The sequence below is a fragment of the Nipponia nippon genome, unplaced genomic scaffold (assembly GCF_047370975.1).
Source record: "Nipponia nippon isolate SJK-2023a ecotype South Korea unplaced genomic scaffold, ASM4737097v1 scaffold_11, whole genome shotgun sequence".
NCBI classification, from domain to species: domain Eukaryota; kingdom Metazoa; phylum Chordata; class Aves; order Pelecaniformes; family Threskiornithidae; genus Nipponia; species Nipponia nippon.
Window position 1 is genome coordinate 14,795,397 of NW_028262302.1, and position 24,125 is coordinate 14,819,521.

The 24,125-nt window shown below is 44.4% G+C and overlaps 1 protein-coding gene across 4 annotated transcripts in view; it reads right to left on the minus strand.

Moving 5' to 3' along the window:
- PRIMA1 (proline rich membrane anchor 1) overlaps positions 1-24,125 on the minus strand; it is a 56,443-nt gene that overhangs the window by 12,520 nt on the left and 19,798 nt on the right. For all 4 annotated transcript variants that reach the window (XM_087747589.1, XM_087747590.1, XM_087747591.1 and 1 more), the window contains one exon: positions 12,552-12,681. In XM_087747589.1, coding sequence (XP_087603715.1) covers positions 12,552-12,681 — 130 coding nt within the window. The remainder of the gene's footprint in view (positions 1-12,551; positions 12,682-24,125) is intronic.

Here is a 24,125-nt window from a genome sequence, read left to right on the forward strand (position 1 = left end):
CTGGAGGAGGTAGAAGGGAGAGAGGGAAAACTACAGAGCTTCAAGAAGGAGACGGATATGTTTACGGAAAGGATCAAATGCCACAGTGCCCACAATACTGGGGACAGGGTGACCCAAGGGTCTTATTCCAGTCCCGTATTACTGAGATGTCTAGGCTGCTACCCTGAAGAATCAAAGAATGAATACTGACTGCTTCAGGGAACTGAAACTACCAATGTAACAGGAGAAATCATTTCACGGAACTTCGTGTGCAGCCTCAGTTTCCCTGGGGTTGATTCTCGTTGATCAAGGCAATACCTATAGTCAGGGCTGGACACGGGGTGTGTTGCTCTACTACGGCACCCAGGTCTAGGTGATGGCTGGGAATAGGTAACAGCTGGATAATGAAGGCAGTACACTCTCCTAATTTGCTTTGATTTCCATTTCATGCAGATTGGAAGGGGGAAGAGAGTAGCATTCCCCGGAGCCCTCCTGTGAATATCCTCCAGACTAGTGCAGACTGGATGCATTCCTGCAGTAGGGGCATTATGTTGGTGTCTCACTAAAATCAAAGTCATGGAGCTTGTGTAATGATGGACAGAAGTTTAAGGCTGCCCCCAAACTGGACTGTGCGCGCTCTCTGGGCTTTTGTGCCCACAAGCTGAACGCACGTGCAGGTTTGTTCCTTCATTTCTGCATGCATCTGTGACAGCTCTCCGTGACCCCCACAAAACTGAGACATGCACGTTCTCACAGGTGCTGGCGTGAAGGCAACAAACACTCCTCTGCTTATCTGCCACTCAGTAATACAAAAACACCAGTGGAAGCCCACACTGAGATCTTTCTCTTAGTCCTTTAAAATGCTCCATTTTTTTCTGGAACAGGTTGAACAACACCTATCACGATTCAATACTTTCTATCTATCTTCAAAGTGCTTAACAAACATTAATTAGGAAATGTGGAGCAACATGCTTTTCAAGTGCCCAGCTGTACCAATCCTGATCAATACCTTGCTTTTTTTATATAGACAACACATCTAAACATACACTTTGAACAAGAGATGACAACTACCTAACTGTTTCTGCTCAGCTACAGTGAGGCCAGTAAAAGACACTTATAAACTATTATTTAGCTGGGCTCCCAGTTGCAAGTTGTCCTTACAAAAAGATATCTGTATTGGAGGGAAGTGGAGGAGGGAAGGGTGCAGGAACCCCCTACCATGTCTGCAAACTGGCTGCCTGTTGGTGTCCTGTGCAACCCAGGTCAGGGTTGGCATCAGTAATGGAAAAACACGGGGCTGGAATAATAAGGTGGTGGAGAGGAGAGATGAGCAAGGGCTGCTTTTCACTGCTCTCTCGCTTTATCTGCAGGATAGCGTGTCTCTCACCAGCCAAGAGACTCTAGATATTGCCATTTTAGGCACTGGACTTTTCCATCCCCAAAACAAAGTTGATCTCCTGTGCTACTTTGTGCCCAGACTTTTTGCTGAATGTAGATTAACTACCTTGCTATTTGATCCCTTGCAAACATAGGCAACAACTTGAACGATGGACTTGATCCACAGAGAAGAACAAGGCTACTGCTATTTCACAGAATCATTTAAATAGAATTTCACAAAATTATTTAAATAGTAGTGATTAATTTCTGCGCAGAGGAACCTGCAGATTTTCTGTTATAGAAATGTCTTTAATACAAGAGTATCTGCAACACAAATAAACGCGAGGAGCTGAGAAGAAAATTAAAACTTGTAAAATGAACTGACCTCTGCAACTGTCTAGATCACTTTGCATTTGAGGTAATCTGTCTCTGTCACCAACTAGAATAAGACCACTGATTTCCAGGCAGCTGCTTCTGACTTTCTTCACTCACAAAGAAGAGTCTGCAGAGCCAGACCCTGCTCTTTCTTTGCAGGCTAAAAGCAAACCCACTGTAAGTGGACTGCACAAAGTGGTCCCAGCCTTCCCATACTCTAGGTGTGCAATGGGGCAAGTCCATGCAGAGGCAGAGCAACCAGCAAGTCCTCCACATCTTGATGTCTACACAAAGATTTGGTTTTGTGCAGTTTGGGAGCTAAGTGGCTTTAGACAATTGTAACTGGGGACAATTTCTGAGGAAGGATTTGAGTTCAACTAGTCTCCATGCTGGCTTCCCAGGGCTCAGAGCAACTGAAAGAGCTAGATTAGCCTGCAGTTCCTGCTGCTTGGGTGTGTTAACATCTTTCATAAGGTTTCATGCTACTGCCTTAAAAAGCAGACACCAAAGAAGGCACCATTTCTTCATCTGGGACCTCTTTTCAAAGGCCAGAATGAGGAATGTCCCTATTTTCCCAGTCTTGCCTTGCACACAGCTGGGATCAGACCCTTTACATCAGGCACCTTGTTAGTGCTTCACTCCATCACCTGGCCTTAGCTTGGGGAATGGATGCTGCAATGCTCATCTCCACAAGTGCACTCTGACATGGCTATTTAGCCAGCTCTTTGAGATGGACAAACCAGGAGCATCGTTCTCCAGCCCAGACATACTGGAGAGGGTGGCGACGTGCCTGCTGTTGGAGGGGACACCAGAGTCAGAGCAAGGTAAGTGTGTGGCAGAGCAGGACCACCCCAGTAGATGCCCTCTTCTCCCACCCCCAGCTCTGCCCATGCTGACCTACTGCATCTCACCTTCATGGCAAGGCTCTCCCGAGCGGGGAGCTGTACGCTGCTTAGCAACCCGGGAGCATTATAAATATTTAGCAGTAAGTATGGGGGGTGCAGAGAAGGAAGGACAGAGGTAGCAGAAATCAGAGCGTGCAGCCACACAAGTGGCGGCAGCACAGATGCAGGGGCTTGAGGGTGGCTGCAAGTGATCGATGTGCACTCGAGGAGTGTTGCAGCTTTGCAGAGGGGGACACTGCCCGCACCCTTTGTGCCTCGGGCAGTGTGGCTGCATGGCAGCAAACAGCAGAGCAAGGCAGGAGCGTGTATGATGTGACCTCGCTTCAGAGCAGTGGGGACCCCTGAACCAGCTGGTGGGGACAAGCACCCCTCAGCCTTCCTTTATGAACACCTGCTCTCAGCTAGGGCATGGAAAAGATGAGATCTTGTTTGGACACCAAGTTGTAACTAATTAAACAAACAAAGGTGTTAAACTAATGCACATAAATCACAGTGTGAAATAATGGTGCTGTGGTCAGATGCCGCACAGGAGGACCCTGCGCAGGAGGAAGTGCATCCGAGCGCAGCTCTTGCCATTCCCTGAGCTATACCTTTCCCCAGCGTCTCTGCACACAGAAGTCCAGATTAGAGCCAGGCATCAAAATCAAAGTCAGCAAAAGCCACGAATTAGAGGAGCCAAGGGTGGGCCCAAACCAAGGTTGCTGGCCAGAAGTGTGCCAAAAGGTGAGGCAGGAAGGGGGTATCTGCTGTGTGGTCAAATCTGGGGCAACGTGGGGGTAATGCAGTAACCAAGGCTCTGTGGAAAACAAGAAAAGGCAGAGACTGGAGGGGAACGGGGCATGCGCACAGGACTGAGAGCTGTGCTGAACAGCCTCGAGCATCTTGAAGCTGGTCAGATGTGTGTGATGGGTAGGGGACTGACTAGTGCTTAGGTGCTCCAGGGTCAGGTCTGGCTTCTTGTCACCCCAAAGCAGAGCCTGCCTGGGGCAGCATGGGGCACGTGTGGGAACTGCTGGGGCATTTCCACACTTTTCTGGCTTTCTCGTTCTAACTTATGGGGTTCTAGAGCTCCTGCAAATCCACCATATCTGCTGAACCCACCGGGAGCTGCAGTTGTTCAGCCACTGGAGAAACCAGGCTTTACTGCTTTTACTCCAGATGCACTGCAAATCCTTCGTGGAAAGAAAAAAGGGGGCAATAAAGGCACCCAGGAAGTTCCTATGGGATTCTTGTTGTGTAGAGGGAATTTCTGGGCGAAACAGAGCTGGAGTAACAGATCTACACCCCCACCCCACTACCATGGGTACAATTTCCTCTGAGTCATAAAAAAGATTGTCCCAGGCACCCCAGGGTGCTGCTGCTGCGTTCTTGCAGGCTGTAATAAACACAGTCCTAAGCTCAGATATCCCAGATAATCAAGCCAAAAACTTTCTTCAAGTGTCCCTGCACACTGTGCCGGGTACACCTGAGCCACAGCTGTGGCTTTTCATCAGCAGGGTCAGCCACAAATGCCCTCCTGTCAGCTTGTAGAAATGATTGATTTAAAAATTAAATTAATTTCTAAGAAAACTATATTTCTTTGCTTTGTAGGATTTTGAATATGTAAGAGCCTTGAGTTTAAAATCGGTTTTTAGACTAGTAGGTGAAAGAGAACCCTCATATTTATTCAGATTTCTTCAGAAGTTATGGCTTCAGGAAAAAATGTAATGAAAAACTCATGGTAAACCTGGCAACTCTCCTGTATGTTTCAAAGCTCTAGTATCCACTTGTATCTTCTAATTGTGCTGGGGTAAATCGGGAATATTTTGACCAAGACAATTAGACCAGCATGAGCATTATATGCTGGCATGAGCCTGTAAAATTAGAGTTGCACTGAGGCAGTAACTGTACAATACTTGAATCTACTGTAAGACTTCTGCCCATTCAATGTGGTACCCTCATCTGTGGTAGATAACAGAAAAATGGCAAGTTTGTTTCTGGTCACAGTGAAAAGTTAATTGATCACAGGATAGACCATAATGCTCTATAGATTTCTGTTCACATCTTTGTCAATACATCACAAATTAGGAGTGAACAAGTGAAAAATGATCCATAGGAGAGTGTTCTGTGAAACACTTGGGCCGCTTGTTTTATGCTAAAGACTAAAGCCTCCTGAAGGCTTCTAGTGTTCCCAGTTATGAGAAACAGTGGAGCATTTTATCTGTTTCTGACAGCAAACTTTCTCCCTAGCAGAATGTGACTTTGGTGTCACTCAAAAGAGAGAGAGAAATCCTGCCCTATAATAGTTATGCAAACATGTAGTGCTTATAAAAATCCCAGACTGACAGTACTGAAAAGCAGATATTCCTGCTTATCTGACCGACATGTACTGCACAGGCAACAGTAAAGCAAACTTCCCTGCACAGCACTGCCCATGTGGCTTGGCTCAGCCATGTCTCTGAACGAAAGGCTATTTTGAGCATTTTACTCATCATCCTTTGATCTGTCAAATGAACCTGCTAACAAGTAGTAGCAATACTTTTGCTATGCTACTTAAAAAATTAGGCCAACCCTTTTTTGTCTTGATGCACCCAAAAAACACTGGGCAGCGCCAACTATTAATCCCCTATCCAAAATCCCCAATGATGCCACTGAATCAGCAGAATGAATACAGCAGAGCTCTGGCATCTCCAGTGGGCTTGGGTCAAGCTGTAAAGCTGTTCAATAGCTTGTCATGCATATACTACCCTGGAAATTGTTACATAGCCAACACCTAGACTTCAACACTGTTTGGAAAAACAACTGATTTTCCTTGTACTAGCATTCAGTTTTCACCAAGCAGAGTTACATTTAGTTTAAGAAATAGTGATAGCTTTGAAAGAACTCAAGAAAACCAACAAGAACTCAGAGAGGCTGTGGACTGTCCATCTGCGGAGATATTCAAAACCCAGCTGGACACAGTCCTGGGCAACCTGCTCTAGGTGACTCTGTTAAAGCAGGAGTTTGGACTAGATGATCTCAAGCTGTCTCTTCCAACCTCAACCATTCTGTGACTCTATGAACTCATTTCCTGATGGTTAAAAAATGGGATCTCCTGCAGAAAGATTGGTTGCTCAGGGTATTTAAATTGTCGTTAGTAGACCATCTGCAACCTCATTCCAAGGATGGCAGTAAATTCACCACTGGGAGATGATTAGGCACAGAGGCTACGCAACACATGGGGACTTTGGGCTTTGGTTAGAGGTGGCAGAAAACCTGGACAGTGGTGCTCAGCCCCAGATGCGAATCCTGTTGTTGATAAGCATCAACATTCAGGCAGTGGAAAAGATAATCAGGCTACAGTGTGACTGTCTTCTTTGCTCTTCAAAATTTTGAAGTTTGTCTTTCTTTCAACTGCCCTCAGTGACATTCCCAGGTCTTCCCGATGAAGACCATATTCCCTTTTGAATGGCACTTCTTAGGGGTTGACCCCTTTTGCAGTGCTGAACTGGTTTGGCGTCAGGGAATTGTATCAAAGACTCACAGATCCACCCCATAGACCTTCTTCCCTTTGAGTGTCCCCCACTCAAACAGGACTTTTTAACCCAGCTTTTCCACCAACTATCTCGCTTTATCTTCTGAGTAATTGCCGTCTTTCCAGCCATCTGCTGAGAATTAAGGCACCATTTCAGTACAAACCCTTCTAATGTGTCAAGGACAATAGAAGAGATTAACAATCTCAATGCACCTTGACCTGTCTGCCATCAGCCATGCCACGAATATCCACTTCAAAGCGATTAAATAAGTTTAGGACACTGTTCTGTCTTCTCTCCCCACATGGAAAAGCATTGCTTTGTTGCAATTAGTAAGGATTTTGGACTAGATTGCGCTCAGCCTCAGTGCTTCTCATAGGAAATGGCCATGTGGAGGACTACAGTCCTTGCTCTTTGGGGAGTGAGTGGTACAAAATGGGCCGGGCAAGAGGTGTGGGGCCATGGCCTGCTGAGCAGGACATACACCCCTGCACTATGGCACACTCTCTTCTACACACAGCAGCTCACCACAGCTCCAAATCCCACTTTTTACTCTCCTTAAACAAGCCTCTGTGTTTTCCCCTTGCAAGCACCTGCCTCATTTTGTCACACAAAACCAACTTTCTGAACCCTGCTCCTGCTACCGAAACTAGACCTTGCAGTATACAGGGTCCATAAATCAGACGCTAATGCTGAATACCCTAGAAAATACCTGAGCAATGAATTTTAAGACAGTTTAAGTATGACCTGTCATTTTAGTTCAGTACAATGTTTTCTTCCATTTAATTACTATTTGAAGGTGAACTCAGCGCCTATTTAAGGAAGTGCCTATGTAGGCATTTATGGTACCTTTCTCTCAGGCTATGGGACACATACAAAACAGTGGCTTGACAAAGTTAGAATAGTGAGTAAAAGGTATATCATGTAAAACTTTGCTATCATCAGCCTGCTTTCTCTGCTGACTTAGCAAGAGGGCTCTTTGGCAGCAAACCCTGTGGTACATCTGAGAGCAGAGGTATCCATCTTACCTAAAATCCAGCAGAGCCAAGGATTCACATCCCTAGGCACAATGGGCTGCTCATGGGTCATCTCAGACCGTATGGATGTTCTGGAGATACTAAGTACAGGTTTTTCAGATATTGGCAAACCATTCGAAGCACCTCCTGCCCAGCTGCATAGCTGGCACGGAGACTTGGATGCTCAGCTTTGCTTTCCCCTTCGAGGTTTGAGAGATGGCTCCAGAATCTCAATTTTGTACAGGGAGCCAGGGATTTATTTTTCCCTTTTATGTAAATATCTTACTCCCCTCACAGACTCTGACACAACAGTGAGCTGCACAAATAGGATTACATACTGCAGGTCCCTCTCTCCCCCATCTCAGTTGCTTATTTACCAAACAACTCTCGTTAATCCTCTTTACTGGGTTTACTTCCCACTTCCCTCCAGTCTTACTGTTTTACTATTATTCAGGTGCTTGGAGATGTTAAAAAAAAAAAAGCTTAAGAGACAGCCACCTCCAGAGCTGATTAAAGTGAATCGAGCTCCACTGATTGTTTTTGAAGCTGCACCGGTTTACACCAGATGAAGATTTGTTAGAGCTACTGGCATTGATGGTGCACTTACCCAAGTCCAGTCCACAAACCATGTAATACTGAAATGATCCAGCTTCTTCCAGCCTGTGCTAGTTTATGAATTGCCCTTGGACCTCCTGCTTTTACTTCTTGATGACAGTCTTCCAGGGAAAGAGAAAGAATGGCAGGTTTTTACAGACAGAGGCATGGTAGAGAAATATCTGGAGGTAGTCCAGATTTTGAAGCAGTTATTCATATGCTCTTGCTATGTGTTACAGAAATCGCTGGTTGTCAGATCACTTTCTTTATCCACAAAATGAGCAGAAAAGTCCCACTGCTTACAGTGGGCCTGAGCCCTGGCCAGTGAGTGATTAAGCTTGTCCTAGAAATCTACAATGTTACAGACTGTGATTGCTGCTGGTGCTAAGTGCCAATCCTTAAATTTTTTCTAATGTGCCATGGAAAAGTTTCTTAAGAGAAAACTAACACTTTTTAAAAGAGGAAATATCCCTCTGTCACCAAGACCAGAGAAAATAGTTGTTCCCTCACTGCCAAACTGAGGGTGCTATCACCATGTGTGTAATCATGCTGCAGCACAACACAACATCACATGCCATCTCCTCTGGTGCTTGATCTATGCAATAGCACACATCTGTACCTGGTGTGCCGGTCATGCAGTGCCCCACACTGCATACACCAGCATCACACACAGGAAATTTAGAGGCTGCTTTAAGAGCCTTCCAAGAATCACCCCATATGTATCTTCCCAAGAGTTTAACCTGTCTAGCAGTTCTCTGAGTATTAAAGCTGATTGATACATTTTGGTATTAGTTCCCTCGTGGAACAGCGAAGTCAAATCCATCCACTGGAATGGATTTCAGCGTTTATTATGACCATATCATACTGGGAGAACCTGAGTATTTCCAGGGGAGATGCAGGGATGGAGGTAGCAGCATGCTGGCTTGGTTCTGGTAGTTATTTTATACAAAGAAGCACCAATTCACTAGGTTGTATTTCATCACAAAAAGCCTTAGTGGTGAAAATTGGTGATATGCTAAAGTGTTAGCTTTTATGAGGGGAAACAAACCACACCAGGAGAAACAGTTTTTATACAGATTGAATAAAAATACAGTTGAGTTATCTGCTACAGTTTTCTGCTACAGAAAAGCAGACATGAGAGAGTTTGATTGGGTCTGGCCCTTTGACACCAGTAAAAGAGATTTTAATTTAAGCACAATAGGATTTTTCTTTTTCTTTCTACTTCAAATTTGATTCTTATGAAAGTGAGGGATTAATACAACAGATCCAAGCTCTGTGCAAATAAATCTCTGCCTGTGCTTTCCTACTAAAACGTTTAACTCTTGATACACCCTACAACCAGATGATTGCTGTTATTTCACTCTTCGGCATCTCTTCAGTGCTTACACTGCTAATTAAGCTGAGATGTATGCTTTAGGCTAAATAGGATATAGATAGCATTGATGGTCAGTCTGTAAACCCCCCTTCATTTGGAAGACTAACAAGCAGAGAAATCAAGTTATTCCAGTTAAATTTTCCAATACTCTCCTGTAATACTTATGGATTTGTTACTGGGAGACACACACTATATATGTCTACTATAGTAGATACATAGGATCTGCTATAGATAGGATACATAGGATATAGAGAGATGTATACATAGGATACATCTATCCATGGGTAAAACTGGTACTATCATCTGATCTGAACTCATGTTCAGTAGGTACTCGGTATTTTTATTTTGGTTTACCTCTTTTTAGCTGATGGGCTGGTGAGAATTTTTAAATGTTTTTCCTGTTACACCAAAAAAAGATATAAGCCATCTGCTGCCGAGCCAGTTTTCATGCCTACTGGCACTTTCAGTTTTTGTTGCACCCCAGGGTCCCATCCGAATTAGGGTTTCCAAACGTGAAGACGTGGATCTCCTTCCCCTGCTCCCCCAGGAAGTGGTAAAAAAATTCCTGTCTAAAAATGCTGGAGGGTGACAGTCTCATGCAAGGTTTTAGGAAGCGTATGTTTGGATAATGATTCTTGCCACTTTCACATTTACACTGCTCATGAGAAAGCAGGTGATGAATCTCAGTGACATCCCTGAGATGCAGGTAGATGATTTGATATCTGTTTCAGAGAGAGGAAACTGAGCAGGAGAGGGCTTCAAGGGTCAGTTTGTGATGGGCACTGTAAACAGTCCTGTTCTCAGCATACTTTGCCACTCTCCTGGTCCCCCCTGCCGTAACCAGCTACATGACAGCAGGGAACCGAGGCTGGGGCACCTCTGAAACCTACAGACATGCTTGGCATGGTGCAAGAAGGAAAGGATGCTGTTCAGTGGTGAGATGCAAGGCTATCCTCACCCAGAGCTAAGAAAGAGTCGAGGCAGGCAAAGGTCAGGGCAATCAGCATGTGCCTTTCCTTGGACGACAAGGGTTGTGCCATATCGAGGTTACAACCCAACCTAGATGCAGCTGGAGGATGAGTGTGTGGCATTCACATCTAAAGGGGATGGGTATATTATAAGTAAGCAGACAATGTACTGCTTTGGAGGTGGGAGACAGATTTGTTGGAGATGCAATGACAGAGGTCCCAATTCCAGGAGATGCGCAGGAATGAGGGCCCAGGAGGAGGACTGCAGAGGACAGCTGGTGGGATGGAGGTGTGAGAAAGGACGGGGCAGAGCATAGTTATGGAGCCAGGGGCTGGGAACACACTGGAGGGACTCTCAGCTTCAGCATCACCCAGATTAATCCTCTCACTCTTTCTCTAGCCACCTCTACCTCCCAGCAAAAAATAGAGTGAAGGATTTCTCACCCTAGCTAAAGCCAATTCAGCTAAACAATATGGGATAATACTCTGTGTCGTAGGCAGAGATGCTTCTCTTGTGAAGCATCTTATCTTATTTCCCAGCGTTTATCAATAGATATCTTTTACAGTGGATCAAGGAATCTGGATTACTGAGGAATGCTGCCAGGCACTTCAGGGCATCCTGTTAACAGAGCTGTTTTAGGAAGGACTCATTGATGAAAAGAAATGCTCTAGTTACTCTGTAAAAATATAATTAATACGATTTTCTTTTATAGCTGTCTGTCCCACATCTGAGCAGTTTTCAGCTTAGCATTTGTCAGCAGTGTGAATGTCAACAATAAGAAGATCTAAGAGGAATTTTCACTTTTCTCTGAGCCTAATGCCTGTTCAAGTGGTTGACTTGTACGTTGATATTCACACTGTTGACAAATAATGGGTGTCTTCATCAAGTATCTGTATTATTCTTCACCAACATAAAGCATAAGACTTCATTATGTGAATTCCCAAAGCCTTTTCAAGTGCAGCTCTAAATTTGTTTAAATTTCTTTTCTGTGCCTCCCATCCACCAGCATCAGAGCAGATTTGAAGAGCAATTCCTTGCCAGGCACAAGTTGCCCTGGAGAGTTACTGCTCCCATAGGTATATTTTCTAGCCTTGGCAGAAATCATTCACAATTTGGCACTAGGCAGACAAATACAATAGCTGTTTTTGAAACAAATAAATACAACTTCCCACATGGAATTGGACCAATCCCCTATGAACAGCCAATGGTAGATTAGGAATTACACGTAAAAAATTTTGCACTGTGTTACCAATCCAATTTGACTCCAATTTCAGTACTCCATAGACGATTTTTAAGAAGTTCAGATAGATAGAGTGAAAGCCTTCCAACTCCTGAAAACTAATAAGCATTCATTTTAGCTAAACTAGAATAGCAAAGATACTTATGTAAATTTAATAAGAAATTAGATACAGACTTCTGTCTTCTTGTTTGAATTCTCCCTTTTTGATGTTCTTGGATATAATATCCTTCAAATCCTGCATAATTTTTTCAGACAACCACAAAGCACGTGCAATACCCCACCATTGTGATATCCCTGCTGAGGCTCATCAAAAATCTTGCAGTTGCTTTGCATGCAGATAACATTTTTCATGAAAGGTATTTTCTTTTCTTCCCCCCACTCCCCCCGAAAAAAATCCAAAGCTGAATAAACATCATTTAATCCAAACTGTGATTCAGGTGTCATTGCAGTATCTCACGAAAGTTATGGATTTTTACTTTTTCCACTCGAAATATGAAACATTATTTAGCTGAAGAAATTATTCCTGCTCCCATTTTTCTGTGTAACTGAAGTCAATAATTTCTAACTACCGGAGGCCTATGCAAGCACATCTATTGCAAAGACAGTGGTAGGGGAGCTGAAATGGTTACTACGGACTGTGTTGTACATAGGCTTCACATATGGTTTTAAATTAAAACAGACAGGTTTTGAAATGGATTCTGTAGATGATAATTTTGAAGCAAGAATAAATTAGAAGTAGAGTCTCCAAATGAAAAACTACACAAATTACCCTAGAGTTTGGGTTACAAGAGCTTGCATCAATCTGAAATGCTACAATCGGTGATGGGCCTGGGCCAAAAATCTCTCATCCCACGTGTAAATTTTGAATACTACCAGAACTAGATAAGACGGTGTTTCCTGCCTCTACACTTGGCCAAGCCAAAGCTATAGACATTCCCCAGCAACCTGCAGCAATTTGACTTTGGGGAGTTCATATTAACCTGAACACTGTGGCCCTGTCCCATTTCTAGTTTTTCTCCTCCTCATGCCCATGACTGTGCATTAAACTTCATCCTTTACACAGGCAGGATACGGTACACATGGTAACTTTCCAATGAAAACACACATTGACTACAGGATGCATTTTGCCTTTAGGATGCCTTTAAACAAAACAAGGTGTCAGCCAAGTCTTGACTCAACCTTTGCGGGGCTGCATTGCCCTAAACATAGTAAAAGCATCTGGAGTCTTACCTTTTTATGGCTTTGTAGCAAATGATGACAACTACGAAGAGGAACACTAGTGTGGCGCAGCATACTGCAATGATAATAACCAGGCCTGGCCACCAGGTCTCTTCAGTGGGACAAAAGGTAGACTTGGGAGCTGTAAAAGGAGTGTGGAAAAATACATGAGTTCTCCCAAATAAGCGGTGTATAATCAGATACGCTTCAGTCACCCATACAATAGCATTATGCCAGGGCCACAGATACATGCAAAGAGGATATTTCACATTTAGGACCCATTTTTTTTCCAAGCAATCAACTAGTTTGGTACTTGATGTGTCTTATCATGGTCCCCAGATGACCAAATTCTCTGTGTCAGTGCTGTCCACACACTCGGCATGAAGGAGAAAGGCTCAGCTCTGCTACCTATGGGAAACCTCTCCTCCCTCTGCATTTGCCATCTCCTGCTGCATCAGATTTAGTTTTAGAGAGAGATGTTACGCTGATAAGTGTAGGCTTTCAAATCTCATTAGGGGAGGTTTATCAGGGAGCCGCAGCAGTGCCTACCAATCAGTATGGCAGCTGCAATCATTGTAACCTTGGAGCGAAGAAGGGGGATTTGTTTTAAAAGAATAGGAGTTTTTACATTTATTAACTGCTTTAAAAGGACTATAGTTGACAAGCTTCTTTCCCATTACATTGTCTTTGAATTGTATGTCCAATAATTAAGAAATGTCAGCATTAAGAAATGTTAACCCGTGAAAACATAAGCAATTATTATTACATTTTTCTTATTCAATTTAGGGCTAGAATTGTCTCTGTAAGTAGCCCTCAAAACAAGCAATATTTTGCATCAAGAGTAATACTGGTGGCATGCAGTTCAAATCTTTTCCTTCAGGGCCATATTCCTTTTCCCATGCTTTGAAAGGACACATTTCCTGAAGGATGGTGAGCAACAGCCAACGGCATGAGCACTACCAGTGTATTGCAGAGGGGGAAGAGACCCTTAACTCAGTGTATGCAACCACATAAAGCCCATGAGAGTCTGGGTCACCCTAAAGGAAGTTTAATAATGAATCAGTCAATGGGACTGTCTAAATCTACATTTTCAGTTAACTAGGGGAGAGAATTAAATATAGCAAAAGGCTTTTCTTTTGAGTCTAATTATGTGATCTGCCATATCCTGAATTCTGAACTTCCTGTTATACACGTCACAAATAGGTGCACAAGTTAAAATAGACCATCACACCTGCGTCATTTATTGTGAGCTGACATCTCCTGTGCCTCCCGTGTTTGATTAGGAAAAGACATACACATACTTTTAGGTTTAATACTCCTTAGGTAAAACCCTGAAGTACACAATTACTGAGAAAAGATTTTTCTTCCAGTTGCATGATCTGTAGAGGAATTGGCAACATTCACCCAGAGAAATCTGCAGAAGCACCTTAGAAAAAGACTAGGTAAAGAACTATAGGAAGCAATCAAAATAATAAAGCCAACAGCTTGATAATTTATAGGCAGTTCAGCATTTGGTGCCACATAAGAGGTCCTATCTTTGTCACACGCATCAGCTTTCAACACACACTATCACTCTGATCATACTTGTCTAGCACATATTGCCTTCAATTTATTGTACATATATTGACTGTGAAGGTGGGGGGTTTTATGGTTTTGGGTTTTTTTTCTTCCCTATGGGAGAGAAAAGTAAAGCTGAAAAATTAAGTGATTTGAAAAACTAATGGTTCCTGGCTCCTCTTTTGACAACTTGTCCACTCCCAGACTATCTCAGCATCTGAATTTCTACTTCATTACTATGTCAGCTGCAGAAGTCAGTTTTCAGTGGGTGATGGAACTATTTATTGTGTTGTGATAAAGCTAATGTTTTTAATATTCTTTGAAGGTTTTCAATATTGTTATTTTCTAACATTCCAGAACAGAGGGCATTTCAAAGACGACAAAATGTTTGTATGAAGGACCAGGCAGTCGCAGGGCCAACACCACCTTCCTGACAAACACAAAAGGTTGCATTAAAATCAGAAGAAACATATGCATCAGCAGATGCCATGTAGAATTAGATGAGATCATAAAAAATCAGGGAATAAACAGAATAAACAGATATATGTGGGACTGAATAGTGAATATGATTCCTGACAGCCTATATGTAGTTATTAATGACAGGAAAATAAGAATTGCTGATGTGGAGGTGACCCCTAATCCACCTGGCGCAGTTCTCTTCCCCACTGGTCCAGGCCAGGCACTCAGAAACAAGCACAAGAAATCACACTGGAAGCTATCAAAGCCTGTTTCTTAGTGGGTGGTGGGTTTATACAGCTTTAAAAAGTATTTTCTATTTCTACTCCTTATTATTGCAGTGCTAGGTAATCTTGTTTTCCTTAGAAATGTCCACTCTTTTTCCGATAAGCTCCTGGTTGCATGCGGTTTTCTGCCTTTCTCAGTATGCATTCACATAGCTTTCATGATCATGGCATTTCTACGTCCTTAATGCATTTCTCCTCACAATTATCCTCTGAGGAAGAGCAGAACTGCTTTTAAACCCCTTGGGCTGACGGGAAGCCCAAGCCTGTCCCGCATGGATACTTCCATGCGCCTGCAGCACTGCGTGCCTATGAGCAGCAGCTGGGAAAGTCAGCCGAGAGGGGAACTTCCTAAAGAGCCAGCAAGGTGCCTGGGAAGTCCCATGTCCTCAGGTGCCTCATGGTGAGTCCCACACTGAGCTCTTGATATTAGGGAGGCGTTGATGTCTCCGTCCCCCTGGGATGGGGCTGACAGCTCTGCTCCCTGGGGCAGCCCAGGGCTGGGGAGGCTTGCCATCCTCCTGTGCCTGGGTCCCAGCCCCCAGCTCAGCACTCACAGTGTAGAAAAACCAGGTTGCACCTGCGAGGGACTGAGCCTGTCATGCCCTTAATGATCAGAAATTACCCTGAGGCGAGGACACCCATAGCACCCTCTTGCAACTGTGCCACTTTGCATGGAATAGCAATGCATTTCTTCAGCACTCTGTGGAAGAGGGAAGACACGGGTCCCAAACCCCACTCTAATACTGAAATTATTATAGTAAACACTGAGCAGAAGATGTCCCACACTACCTATAACAATGACAATGTCCAGTTGTTTCATTGTCTTGCAAAAGCTTTGATGAAATGTAGGAAAATGCTTCAATTCTCATGGTTGCCTCCTTCTTTGTACCACCTCTTTCAAACCCGTTGTAAGTCCCCCAAAGGTGTATGCTTTTGGAACCAAATCAGAATCCTTTTTTCAGAATCCTTTCCATTGTCGCATAAAGAAACAACAAGACACGTACTGCTGTCATTTACAGTGGTGTATTTGGGGAGTGGAGGACACCTCTGGCACAGAGAGTCCCTTCATCATCACCACGGGGCTACAGAGAGCTGAGGGTTGGCTAGCCTGGCCATGGCGTTTGCTCCCTCAGCAACCATCACTGGTCTCAACGTGAGCAGTTTCAGCTGCTCAGAGCATGATTGCCTCCTGGTTTGACTCATTGCTGGCTGCTCTTCACTGGTCTCAAAATCAGCTGAATGGAGAAAGTGATTTTCACAGTGCAAAACAACTCAATGAAAATGTGCTTTTTCTCCTAAGCCCCTAAGTGTTGTTCTGCACATTGAACATACTGTTGGGTGGAAAGTGGTAGGAAAGTGATGACATTTTGAAGAAGATGAGCAGAGCGAGCTAAGCAATCACAGCCTGTCATCCTGACAGAAATCCTGCCAAAATAATGAAAATCTCATTCAATTAATAAAATATTAAAATAAATAATTGATGCTAAACAGCATAGGTCTAGGAAAACACATCTTGTCAAACTAACTAGATATTTTCTGAGGAGATTACTGGTTTGGTAAATAGATGTATTAGTGCTGGTGTGATAACTTTAGACTTTGGTATGATATTTGACTTAATTCCACATGATGTTGGGGTTATGAAGCTATAAAGCTACACAGTAAGTGTGGCACACATAAATTGAGTCAAAAGCCAGAGAACTGGTATGTCTCAAAATCTAACTATGAGTGGAAAGTCACCACTGCCAGAATGTTTTTTTTAACAGTGACTCCCTCCTTCCCCCAAAATAGGGCGACGGATACTGGTAGAGTTTGTAAATGACTCAGGAATGTACTCCACTACACATGGAGACTAAGCATATTTAGATTAGAAATAGGGTAATTATTATCATTAAGGGCAATTATCCATTACAATAGTCTATCAGTTCTGGTGGAGTATTTCACTGAAAAATTTAGTTTAAGGTAGACTTTTCATTTTTTCCTAAAAGAAGTCTAAATTCAACTAAAGAGACTGGACTCAGCATATGAATTAGGTAAAGAAAATGCTGTCTTCGGAAAGGCCACATGAGCACAATGCCTTTTTTTTTTCTTGGCTTTAAAATTTATGAAGTACAAATGTTGGTTAGGTTTACACTTAGAGGGCCAACACCTTCAACTATTCCCAACAGCACCAAGCCTAAGTAAATACAGTGAATAAACAGACCAACTTCAGACCTACAGTGGGCAGCTGGATCCAACTTATTGAAAAAAAATTAATGAAAAAGTACTTTTAGAGCAAAGGCATCCTGTAAACTATTTAAGCACCACAAAAATCTCACACACTTGCTTTCTTTGACTAAATTTGTTTTGAAGGCTCAGCATAAAGACACGGCTCCAGTTCTAATGTTAGTAGGTATCTGTACACACATGGGTCTAGCCAGAAATGTGCATACCAGGAAAGATTAGCTCAGCTGCAGAGGGTTTCCCTCAATGTCCAGGCACAAAAATAGAGGTTGTGTCACTGGAAAGGAAGTTTCCATAAAATCGCAAAGAAGTCTCTGATTTCTTTTTAGCAAATCTCAGAGTGGGTCACTCTCAAAATTGCCCTGAGCTACTAAAAACAAAAAACACTGATGAAGCTGTTTTAATCTTCTGGATTAAGCATGAAATGGTTTTGTGTGTGTTATAAAAGCAACACATACTTGTACTGCCTGCAACAGAATATAGAAACAGGACTTGGAATCCTTGGATACTCCCGCAGGTTATCTGTAGTAGTCATGGCTGTACTTTATAGAGCTAAGATTTTGGAAAACTAGTACTCCTGTTACTTATTTTGATTAGGGTTATTACTTTCCATTGCAGTAGGGGTTGTAGGCTAATTGCTCTTTGCGTGGGAATGCCAGGGCATTGGAAACCAACACCACGAAGTCTGGCAGGAGAGAGTTAGTGCTCCGTCATGGGCGTTATGCTGGGTGGAGTTGGTGCCTCTGCACAGCCCTCAGCAGCGACGCTGAGGCAGGGAGCGTGCCATCAGGGTGTCCCTTTCCACTGGCTCTCACCCATCAGGTAGCTCAACAAAGCAAAGCAAAACAAAACAAAATAAAACAAAACAAAACACAAGGCTGAGCCAGAAAATAGCTAAGGGAGGCAGTGACCCGTGTGCCCGTGTGCAATCCCAGGGGAGGTGTCTCTGGTCGAGGTCTGAGTGTGTCAATCCACTTACAGGCTTGGTCCCAAGCAGCTGGTGAGTGTGCGCTGATGTGATGTGGAAGGGTGACAGTGACCCCCGTCACCTCTCTACAACAACAGTAACTTCATGTCTAAAAAAGGAAGAGCACTTTCAAGATAAATCAAAACTGATTATTGTTTTTCCTCCTGCTTTTATTACTGTTCTTGCAGAAAGGTCAAGAGTGCTGGCGTAATCATCTTTATGAGACATCTGCCCATTTTTAATATTGTATACTCACAACAGGCTAAACTCTGCCATCTCTATGCCTGCAGCACTCCTCTTGCTGTTGTAGGGCTGCCTGAAACAGCCATGCACGCTTTTAATTAGCATGCTAGGAAGTGAGATTGGATTTTATTTTGAAGGCAGGCTCATATTCCAAGGGTCTCGAGTGTTTTATCAGTCTTGTTCGGAACTTAAAAGGAACTGGAGAGGCAGGCAATATGTTTCTAGCAACCTCTATGTACGTCACATATTTTAGAGACCTGTTGATCTGCTGGCTAAGGCAGGGTTTGGGGTTCTAGTCTCATCTTCACTCTTATTTTCCTTATTATTTTGATATATTCACATAATTCGCATGTTGGCATCTCCGTTTGCAAGACAGAGAGAAGCCACTAGCTCCTACAGCCATTATCACACTGGAATGCAGGAACAAGCCCAAAAAAATGTGGAGCAGTTTAGATGTGATTTCATATGTCACGAAAAGACTCCCAGGACACTCTGTGCCCAGTTAAATATGGAGAGGGATTTTGAATCTGTTGCAGCTTGGGTGTCTTCACATCAAGGTGTCTCATCCAACCCCCTGTGGAATACAGGTGTTCAATGAATCCCCTGATTAATGGGAAATAACTTGGGTTCTGGAAGGAGAAACCCTACAGAGGAACAGTTACACACACACAGACACCAAGGCTCAGACACTTACTCTATAAGCATTCTGTTGTGTAAAAGATGAAACGCAAGGAGAGCCTCCATCACATGCCCACATCTTTTGTGGGAAAGCTGATTTTTGGTGCTGAGCCTGCGGTCTCTTGTCTACTTTCATGTAAGGCCCTTCACTCCCCCCAGCAGTGTAAATTCACCCCAAAGTGAGTGCTGATTAACTGAATTGTACGTCAGAATGAAGCCTTGGGCAGCTAATAAAAAGGGCCAAGAGCTCAAGTGATGTAAACTAGAAGCTGTCCCTGCTCATTGCCAAGGGGGTTGGACTAGCTGACCTTTAAGGGTCCCTTCCAACCCCAACTATTCTATGATTCTATGAAACTAGTAGAAGTCCACCCAGCTGTGAGACTGGTGCCAGTTGAGACCTTGTCCCAGCATCTGCATGATGACACTCATAAGCGCTGCTCTGAATTTTGCTGAACGTCAGGAGCTCAGTCTCCAGAGCCCTGGAGGCTGTGGCCTCTCTGGGTGCAGGTTTTGTTACCTAACCTGGGGCGACGTGGAGAGATCTGTGAGTCAGTGTCAGCTCAAGTGTCCCCTCTTTATTTGCTGTATTTCGTCACGTAGGAACTGCTACAGATGTGTTTGGATAATCCACGTGGTAGGAACATGCTGTGTGTACCCAGGGCTGCTAACAGCAAGAGACAGCCGGCATGGGAAAAACAAATCCTTCAAAAGAGCCTTCTAATGAAGTTTGTGGTACTGCTAGACCTTGATACAAATATAGATCTTCAGCTGTTATTCTAAAAGGCATTTCAGGAATAGGCAAAGTATGTGTTCCCTTCCAACCATATCCATCAACACTCTTGGATGTGAGGGGAAAATTTCCTGGGAGGATGGGGGAGAGGAGGCTTCCCAGGAAACGGGGGGCCTTGGTGCCTCCTCCCGGGGCAGAAAGCCATGCATACATGCCACGCAGCAGCTCCTCTGCTCGCCCCAGCCTCACGCCTGCCCTGATGCACAGGCCCTGGGGCTTGCGTGTGGCCAGAGGGAAACCTGAGCCCACGTTCACATTGCAACCACAGCTGCACGCAGAAGGCAACACTCAGGCCGCTGATCATGTACAAACACAGGCTCACAGAAGGAAGGATTGCCATTTTCCACTGACAGAGGCTTGTCTAACCGTATCAAGTTTCTGCATGCTGTGAGAGGAACTCCCTGGTGTTTGTATATATACATATATACACACACAATATATATGCATACATATATGTATATACATATATGCATACACATACATGTCTATGTATTTGTATAAACACACATATGTACGTAGAAAGGATATATATATATTTAATGTATGTATATAAAGGGGTATACATATGCATCCATATAAATGAAACTGCTGCCAATAGTTTTGTTAAATGTGTTTACATTCTGAGTGGCTTCTCAGGATTAATTAGTAAATGTTGGTGACAGAATAGGTGAGAAACTCTATCAACTCTTTTTCTTTCTTTTCCCTGTTCCCTGCACTTGAGATTTCTTACATCGGCTGAACACATAAAGGCAAACATTCATATTTGGGGCACCTCTGTATGTGTCTGAAATGATTCATTTTGAAGATATAGGAGCTATAAGATATGAATGGATGCACTTCACTGTCTCCCTGGCAGGTCCAAAAATCACCTCATCAACTTCCCTTCACAGTTATTGCCTGCAGACAACACACCCCGCCACGCCTGAACTGTTGGAGGGGAGATGCAGGAGCACATCACATCAAATGCCAAAGGCAATGCTGGCATCAACAGGAGCCCCAGGGGCTGGGTCAGCCCCCCTCCCCGACTGGCTGGCCAGGGCCTTGGAGACAGCCTGCAAGGGGCCATAATCCTCCTCTGTACTGCCTCCAGGCTGCACAGCAAACGCAGAGCAAAGACTGTGAGCAGACTTAGGGAGGGGAAGGTGGAGGCATTCCCAGATTTCAGCTATGGTGGATCCAAGACAGGAGGAGTGTGAGCAGGTCCAGCCTCAGCCACACGAGCCACTGGCAGCACCAGGCACCATTGCCAGTGGCACGTACACACAATTAAACCTTGAGGAAAGATAAACTGGATTTGGCCACAACTGCAATGGGGCAACTTCTTTGCCCCATGGTAAGCCGTGGTCATAACCAAACCCATGTTGCTGCTGGCTGGAGGGCTTTGGGCACAGACTGTCTCCCTCCTGGGACCCCAATGGCAGCTACAGTCTTGGCTCCGTGGGAGATATGAAATGACGTAGAGGAGATACGGGGATCAGACCACCTTAGAAGAGCAAGATGGTGTCACATGCACTGCCGTATGCTTGCACATATGTGCCGAGAGAAGTTGTGGATGCCCCATCCTTGGAAGTGTTCAAGGCTAGGTTGGATGGGGCTTTGAGCAACCTGGTCTAGTGGAAGGTGTCTCTCCCAATGGCAGGGGGGTTGGAATAGATGAGCTTTAAATGTTTCTTCTGATCCAAACCATTCTGTGATTCTATGGTGTTTAAATGTCCGGCACGGAGGTGCTTTGGCATTGCAGCTGCTGAGCACAACAGTTGGGCCGCAGCCCCAGCCCTGCTGCTGCTTCACCCTTGCTTCCCCCTGAGAAGCAGAAACAAAGCAAGCTCCAAAGGAGAGCTCCAAACACTAAAGCAGTGTCGAGTGGATTAAATCCAGCAAATACAATAAAATACGAGATTCCCACAGCACTGTGGCTTCCCAGGGCTGTTCTGCTCAAAATAACGGACATGCTGTTACCTGTTTAGAGAGTTGGGGGGAAAAAGGGTACAGGATGGGCAGCACAGAAAGCCAGATCTATTAACAGCCATGATTAACTCGAGGGACCGGGCCAATGCAGCAGGAATGTACAGCAGGAATGGATGACAGCTTCAATAACAGATGAAGTCCACTTGGGGCAAGTTCATCTCCAGTAAATCTGAACATGATGGAAAGGATTTGGAGTATCACAGTCCCCAAAGAGCAGTGACCCAGAAAGCTGCTCTGCTGGACCCATTCCCTGAGATCCTGCCACAGAGAACAGGCACAGGAGGAAGCCGCTACCCAGCGAGGAAAGGCCAAAGAAAGAACTGCTTTAGACCAGCAACATCCTATCATCCCCCCACCCTCACCCCTGGAGCACGGCTGTAACTGTACAGGATGTGCAATAGACTGGCTTAAAGAAAATAAGAATCACCTAATTTTGGAGCAAATTTTGATCCAGAAAAAAATCTATGTTGGTTTTCTTTCACTTTTTTTACTTTCTTATAGATCTGGACCCTTCCTGTTGCTTGTAAACTTAGGGCCATTTCCAGAGTGCCACGAGCTAGTCGGGTAAACAACTACTGCCAGGCAATAGTGGAGCACTCAGCAGAAAGCCTGTCCTGATTTACTGCCTCCCTGGAGTAGCTAGGTTAAATAATACTGGTGGAAATCAGCTATTCCTGTAGCAGATGATACTTCTGTTTATCACACTATGTTGCAGACAAGTTTATGTCATGCAGCTGCTCCGTGCATATGTTCCTACTACACTTTTAACGGGGATATGCAATCACTACACAGCGGGAACTTCTGCTATAATAAAAATATGCGTGGGATGATGCTGGAGAAATTCCCTCCCCCGCAGCTTTTACAGTGTAGACTCTGTTATTCTACACTCTCAGTTCCCCCATCTCCTTAGTTTTCTCCCCCTTTCTAAAAATACTTCCCTTCCTTCTGAAACAAGAAACGTGCTCAGTTTTGTGCTTAGTTTTGGAGACTGGAGTTTGCAGGAGGTGGAGGAAAGGGGCAGTTCTGCAGGAGTTTTCTGAAGGTCATGGATGATAGAGGAGCGCATGGCTCATTGCAAGAAATAGGACTGGAACTGCCGGTGAAAAAAACTGAGCCTGGATATAGCCAGTGGAAAAGAGAGGAGCTGGAGTTTTAAATGTGATGCTTAAGGTCTAAGCTTTAGAGGTTATTGAACCTGCACACATTTAGGTTTGGGATTTGCAGTGGATTTCACTAAAGCCCCATGTTGCTGTGCTGTCTTGGTAGGTCTCATGCAGCTGCTTTTCCCTGGCAGATTTGAGAGTCCTTTAAAAAATGAACATATCGTTAGGACCAAAATAAAAATAACACCAGATGAAAGTACTGGTCGCCCAGGCATAAGTGAAGCACATTGCGAGGCGGTGGCTTGCGCAAAGTTGCTGCAGCTCAATGAAAAAGCCAGGAAACAAAATGTCTTTTGACTCCTGGCCAGTCCTACCCTCTGAATCGTGTTGCCTCCTCCTTGGGAGTCAGATGCAAACACTGGATTTGGCCATAACTACATGACAGGGGTGGCAGCAGCAACTGCCTTGTTGACTTCCCGGGCAGGCACCAGATCTCTGCCCCAAGCCGGCACACTCACGCCGTGCCCAGGAGCTCTGTGCGGCCGAGACCTACGGAGAGAAACAAGGTGGGATCCCATAGGGTGCCCAGGAAGGGCAGATGCTAAGCTTGTAGGATAACTTGTATTGGTTTTGGCACAGCTGCAGAGGAAGACTAGTATTTCAGTTCAGAGTCCTACATGCTTATGGAAGGATGATGATGCAGACATCAGAGCAGTCAAAGGACTATCAAAAAAAGTAGGGAGGGGAAGTCTGTGCTCCAAACAATTGGCAGGCTGAGGGCCAGATCTGCCAGCCTTAATCCTATTAGGTTGTCAGTGAAGCTGATGGGACCTGCCAGAACTGGGGTACGGCCCCGCAATTAGGAGCAAAACATGGTTTCAGCTGCCAAGGTCTTTTGGAGGAGAGCAGGGTTAGCGAGCACAGAGAGTCTGTTCTCTAAAGCATGATCTGGAGAAGCAGTAGCATTTAAAGGCCTTGTGGAAAAAAGGCTTTTAAGGAGATTACATCATAGCTAGCTTCTGTGTTAACACTCGGCTCTGGCATTTATCTTTACAATGGGCGCTCACGTCAGCTGCTGCCCTCTGATCTGACTTTGTCACATGTTTTTCTAACCAGCAGTCTCCCAATGAGACGCCATTTCTCCCTCGCCATCTGATTCTCCCTCAGCAAAAAAGACTGAATTGTTTTTACCCTGATTAAATCACACACTACTGGTTTCTGTCCCGAGCAAATGAGAATTGAAGCCTGTGCCTTGCAAGGCAGCCTCCTCCTCGCAGCAACACGGTCATTCTGGAGAGCCTCGTGGGCACCGTCACA